Source organism: Nuphar pumila, chromosome 6 (genome assembly GCF_984573655.1).
Source record: "Nuphar pumila chromosome 6, dmNupPumi1.hap1.1, whole genome shotgun sequence".
In the NCBI taxonomy this organism is placed as follows: Eukaryota; Viridiplantae; Streptophyta; class Magnoliopsida; order Nymphaeales; family Nymphaeaceae; genus Nuphar; species Nuphar pumila.
Genome location: NC_143254.1, coordinates 118,640,347 through 118,646,795, shown reverse-complemented (window position 1 = coordinate 118,646,795; position 6,449 = coordinate 118,640,347). Strand labels below are relative to the sequence as shown.

The 6,449-nt window shown below is 35.2% G+C and overlaps 1 protein-coding gene across 1 annotated transcript; it reads left to right on the top strand.

Annotated features, from left to right (window-relative positions):
- The first annotated feature begins 1,324 nt into the window (after window positions 1-1,324).
- On the top strand, window positions 1,325-6,066 carry LOC149835897 (BURP domain-containing protein 5-like). The gene is made up of 3 exons (XM_090008836.1): window positions 1,325-1,412; window positions 2,228-2,357; window positions 5,067-6,066. Exons 1-3 carry the CDS (start codon window positions 1,383-1,385, stop codon window positions 5,834-5,836), a joined length of 930 nt encoding a protein of 309 aa, XP_089864962.1. The 5' UTR covers window positions 1,325-1,382; the 3' UTR covers window positions 5,837-6,066.
- The last annotated feature ends 383 nt before the right edge of the window (window positions 6,067-6,449 follow it).

Below are 6,449 nucleotides of genomic sequence, written 5' to 3'. Positions count from 1 at the left end.
TTATTGGCCCTCACTGCCAAGTGAATAATGTGCCAATGTGTTTGAAAGAGCAAGAAGCTATTAGTGTTCGCCAATCAAAGCTCTTAATCCGCCATCACTTCCGGGAATTAAAACCATTTCATCTAAAGCAGCCCTCGCTCACCAGCGAGTACACATCTTCAGCTAAAAAGAAAAAGGGAGGTGCATCAGTGGGTTTTAAACTCGTGACGTCCCTTCAACTTTGTTACCAGATGGATGGAGTTCTCTTAATCATTTCTGTGTTAAAACCTGTGTTGTGAATAAGATTAATTAGGTAAGTTACGAATCCAATTGAGTCAGATTGTGGGACTGAATCTCATTACTCCTATATTCTGACTCGTTTTTATAGAAAAATCTCATATATATATATATGCTATTTTTTTACAACATTATATAAAATTAAAACCAAATTAAACCCCTCTGTATTGTTTGCTGGTTGATTTACGACTTATTTTCTTTATGTCATTTTTTCAGCCATCTTTTTTTAGTGTAAACCTTTCAAACATGGTATCCAGTATTTAACGATTTTTTGTCAATGCTCGTATAGCTAACTATGGTCTAACCTTGTAAATCTATATGTAGTTCTGTTAAAAGTATTCGGAGATACTACCTAATATAAACTCCCAAACTGTAAGAGCTCTTTTTAAGTAAAGCTTTATAAATTTATGTTAAAAGTGTTCAGAGATACTCTTGAATGCATCTGCAGGATTGGATTTGAAAAAAAGGCTTCGAAAATGCCTAGTTCAAACTCCGGTTGACATATTTTCAGTTAGCATATTTTAATAACCTTATATATAAATAAAGAGAGAGTAATTATGTGTATGTTTCATCCTATTTATCTCTCAGACTCCTTTAAAAAATACTTAATATAAATGCATAGATGTGATATTCATGCTTTATATAGTAAAACTATATATTGGTTTAAATATTTTTTATGTTTGTATATGTTTTTAGTTAAATAAAAAAATCAACAGTTCATATTACGCTAAAAACTTTATTTACTAAAAATTAAGAATTTTGTTAAATTGATTCGATAAAAAACATGGTTATTGAGTAGGCAATGATAAACACATCTATAAGTTTGGATTAAGCATTAAAGACGTACAATTTGTAAAAGGGTGTTCGTATGTTCTGGATCTAGAATCACAATAATCAGAGGGGAACCATCGAGAACGTAAGGAACGTGCGATACAGCTCGTTTGTTGGCCCACACATTAATGCTTTCTGGTTACATCAATGACCTGTGAGTGATTTGACTGCTCTGGTAATGGACGGGATAGAAGGGCTTATAAAAGCGTTAGCAAACCTCCTGCATGAACAACCAAGATATTTCCCTCTCTTATCAAAGCCCTTAATCCACCATCATGGCCACCTTCTTGTTCTCTGCCTTTCTGGTAAGATTTTCTTCTACCTTCTGCTATCAAAACAAAGTTATCATCTCAATTTTGCTACAAATGCTAACCCGACACTCAATATCATCGAATTGTCGCAAACTATGGCCCCTTTATTGTGAACAAAGACTATACTCTCTCTCTCTCTCTCAAAATGATTTATGGTGCTTACTCAACATGGTTCATGTTATATTTGTGCATATGTATTCTGAGAAGCGATCATAAACAAAGTTCAGTAGTTTGTCTAGGTCAGTGAATTCAATGGAAATTATAAAAACTCAAATTCAAGAATTAGATTTCTGTGGATCGGAAGGGAGATTTTCGTTTAGTATTTATTGTCAGTACTGCATATAGTACTGAGAGAGAGAGAGAGAGGTCTCATAAATATAAGGAAAGGTCGGATGATATAGTTTTTCTTTTACCACCGTGGGGTCGCCCACATGGCCAGCAGGGTGGTTAAGGCATTGAGATAAAAGGCACCAGATCAAGCCCCATTGGTGCATCGATGCCTTCGAAGCTTTGGAAGGTGAACCACATAAGGCAAGGTGGTCGTGAGCCCCACCTGGGTTTATCCTGTAGGGAGGCAGGCACACTCGGTTATCAGGGAGGGTTCCTCGTCTTCAAGAAATTAATATATATTCTTTTTACGTGGTGGGTCAAAGAATGGTATGTCGTAACATAGATAGCATCATTTGACAATATAGCTAGTGAAAAAGTTTGCCCACCATGCATGCATCCACATCATCTATGGAGACAGCGAGATCCTAACACTTCTCATTGGTCTTTTTTTTTCTTGCTTGTTTTCTTTTTTTTAACAGCTTTTGAGCGTGACCTTCAGCAGTGGGGAGATTAGTCCAATGGATTATTGGAAGGAAATGTTGCCTACAACGCCCATGCCATATTCTCTTAAAGCCTTTTTGCCATCTGGTGATTTTGTGTTTCACAAAGGTGATACCCTCTAGTATCTTCACTATCGTCACAAAAGTGGCCTAATGCAGTGACAGGGCTTGTTGGTTTAAATAAAATTTTAAAATGAATAACCACTTTCAAAATAGTAAAAGAAGCAGTGTCTATATACAAAGCTACACAATATATATATATATATATATATATATATATATATATATATATATATATATATACACACACGAGTCACTAGAATATGAGAACTAATGTGTGATCTGCAATTTTCATGATTTTTTTATTCTTTTATCTTGAATCCAACCGAGCGGATGTGATCTACATACTTGGTTTTATAAGAACACTCTCTTGAATCATCCGATTTTGATGCATAATGAGATTCTTTTAAGGCTTTAATATCAATGGCTCATATTCTTCATAAATATTAAAGCATTCAAAAATCATATTTTTTCATTGAAAATACACTATCCAATGGTTGATTCCTAGAAAATTCATCTAGCCAAGCACATCAACATGGTTGGATTTGTAAAAAAAGTGTTGGAAATGCCCATATTTTCAGTTCTCATATTATAGTGACTCTCTCTCTCTCTCTCTCTATATATATATATATATATATATATATATATATATATATATATATATATATACAACTAAAGGAAGGTCCAAATTAGACAACCGAGGATTATTGGATGGTGTTTCTTGTCTAACGATAGAGTTTTTCATCATTCTTACTCTACATATTGAACTTTTATCATTTTTTTTTGTAACTCACATGTTTATTATGATTTTTCAATATTTAGAAGTGTTTCTTAATTTAATAAAAAGCTAGCAGCCCACAATACTTTGTATTGTAAAATTAATTTTGATTTCATTGTTAGCCTTATTGTTTCTCACGTTTCAAAAAACATATCTACATGTAAAGCATATAATTCATGAAATAAAACTACAATTAAATATTTATAGGATCTAATCGTTAAAACAATCAAATATTGCAGAAAAGGAGCTGTCCGAATATCATTAACTATAAATGTTGGACTTCCGCTGGATAGACCCTTGTATATTTGAAATATATTGGCTACGATTATGGGTTCCAAACCTCCTTGCTGAAAACCATAGTAAAAATAGCAATGAATTTTTAGCAAGGTCAAAATAGTAAAAATCTAAGCTTATGGATGTTTTTAGCAAGGTCAAAATAGTAAAAATTAATCCTTTGAATGAATTTTTTGATATAAGAATATTATTTTTTGAAAAATGAAATTTTAGCACATTGTAGACTGTTGAATTTTCTTCACTCAGAAAATCCAATCCTCACATCGTGGAAACATAATCAAAAGGCCAGTTTCAAATAAAGCAGACGTGGATTACATTTGAAAGGTCACATGTGAAAAAAGAAAAAAAATAGATCTTTTCAATTCTGGATTTAGAACCATGAGTGTATAACATTATGGTCTCTCTCTCTCTCTCTCTCTCTCTCTCTCTCTCACACACACACACACACACACACACACACACACACACACACACATATATATATATATATATATATATATATATATATATATATAAAGGGTATAATGTAGGATCCTTAAAGAGCACAACCTTACGTTGAACGAGAGCACGGCATTGACAGTGTGTGTGATCAACATTGCATGCTAAAAAGTGCAAAATGACCTTTAGCCATTAACTGCGGCTAAAGGGTCCCTTTTTTCATCTGAACTTGTTCCACGTGAGGGCATCGGATGTTATGCCCCTCTTTGCACACACACATATATAAAAGGTGCACACACACACATATATAAAAGGTTTATCTAATATTAAACTAGTTGTATTTAACATTAGATACATTCAATCTTATTGAAATGATCAAAATGTTCTAACATTAATGATATTTTTTTTAAATGCATTACTACTTTTTGATGTCCAAATTTAGCTTTGATAAATTCATAAACTTACTTTTTTGGAAAAGGTGCTTGATTTTTTAGTTTTCTCCAAGTTCAAAAGACCTATAATGCCTAAAAAATAATCATGCATTTCAAAAACAATATTTTTAAAGATATTTTAATCATTTTAATAAGATTTAATGTCGCTAGTGTTAAATACAATTAATTTAATGTTAGATAAACTCTATACATAAACAAACCATGAACACATCAATGAGGTCAGATTGAATGGATACAACTTGCACTTATGTTTTTTCAACTAGATTTCATATACACTAGACAATAAGAAGTATATGTCTACAGGCTTTGGGCTTCGGTGGGGGCAAAATCATCAACTTGATTATTCTTCAATAAAATCACAGCCCACCTATGTACCAATTTCTGGTCTTGGACCAAAAATAAAGGATAGTGGTTTTTCTTGTTTATATCTCTAAACACATGCTGATGATTTGATTTTAGACTTGGTTTTCATCATTACGCTTTGTCTAGCACTACTAATCTAGAATATGTGCCATGATTTTGCTAGAAATTAGTAGTGGGGGGTCGCTAACATGATACATGAATACGTGAGTGTTTGTGTCTGTTTTCATGCGAGTCTTTACACAATTGTCTGTGCACAACGAGCTAATTAATATACAATGATAGGGCGATCTTAGCGACCGTACAGACCGACCTACACGTGATCAAGGCCTGTACCACTGCACCACGAGTTTGGGAGTAGGCTTTACTTTCTGATCTTTTGTTATACTTATTCATCCATCCAATGTTCATTTATCTAATTAAATATTTTCTTCAGCCGGGGGCGGAGGCCCGGTGAACTGCAAAAATTATGTTCACTATCGCCTAGGTACAACTAAAGATGAGCTAAAGAACAACCGTGATGTTAATTTCCTCTTCTTGCAAACAAATTTGAAGCCTGGAAGCAAGACTAAGAAGATAGACTTTGTAGAGAGAGAGAGAGAAGGCAGCGGCTGGCCTACTTTCTTGCCTCGCAAAGCAGCAGAAGCCATTCCCTTCTCAACGTCCAAGCTTGGAGACATCCTGGGACACTTCTCAGTAGACCCCACCTCTGATGTGGCTTCAATCATAAAGAAAACACTTGAGAGTTGCGAAATGCCACCTAATAAAGGGGAAACTAGCTACTGTACTACATCCTTAGAATCCATGATCGACTTTGCCATCTCTCAACTGAAAACCCATGAAGTTCAGTTATTGGCCACATCAGTTGTCAACAAAGAGAAGACAGAACCCAAAAGTCGTGTATATACAATCCAAACTGGTATGGTTGAGTTGCCCACTGAACATGCAGTGGTGTGCCACCGCATGACTTATCCTTATGCTGTGTTCGCCTGCCACAAGACTACCAACACTAAATCTTATATTGTTCCATTGGTTGCTGAGGAAGATGGCACCAAAGTGAATGCAGTGGCTGTGTGCCATATTGAGACATCATCATGGAACCCAAATCATGCCACTATGCTCGCACTAGGCATTAAGCCTGGAACTCCTGTTTGCCACTTTCTTGCGCATGGTCATTATGCGTGGGTTCCCAACTCCGGGTCTTAGAGAACCAGCATGCATGCATCTCCTAGCTTTTTAGTGCTTAGTGTGATTTTGCTTTGCCAGTTGTGAACCAATAATGCCTACTATATAAGGGCAAAATCTGGTCCTTACTATATGCTTTTTATTTTTATTCCTGTTTGTTATCAAGTGTTGACCTTAGATATGAAGGCAATGTGTGAATGAATGATGCAGCTAGGGATCATGTTAATAAAATCACAAGTTTGTGTTTGTAACCAAGTGGTTAATTTTACTGAAAACAAAATAAAGTTTGTCCCCCCCTTGAATCTTCTATAGGGCAGCGCAGTCCTATAATGCTAGGTGGGGTGGGCCTCTACCAGAAAGCCTACAGACTAAAAGCTCAAGCTTTCTAATGCTAGGTGGGGTGGGCCTCTCAAACAGTACAGGTTGCATGCTTACACGAAGGACCCAATCCTACCAAATATTAGAACTGACTCCTTTCTTAATGACTCAGAGCACTATGGCTTTCTCCACTACAAGATAAAAGGCATGTCAAAAATGAAAACAGAAAAAAGTCAAGTGCATTTCTTTCTTCAATCATTCATTTGATAGGCATGATTCAAAATCTAATTCTTTGGTTCCTGGGGGGATTGACAAG

Excerpts from the sequence above, each read along its gene's own strand:
- LOC149835897 (XM_090008836.1), top strand. The coding sequence starts at position 1,383 with ATGGCCACCTTCTTGTTCTCTGCCTTTCTG. Across the intron at positions 1,413-2,227 it reads TCTTGTTCTCTGCCTTTCTG|CTTTTGAGCGTGACCTTCAG; the intron begins GTAAGATTTTCT and ends TTTTTTTAACAG. Across the intron at positions 2,358-5,066 it reads TGATTTTGTGTTTCACAAAG|CCGGGGGCGGAGGCCCGGTG; the intron begins GTGATACCCTCT and ends TATTTTCTTCAG.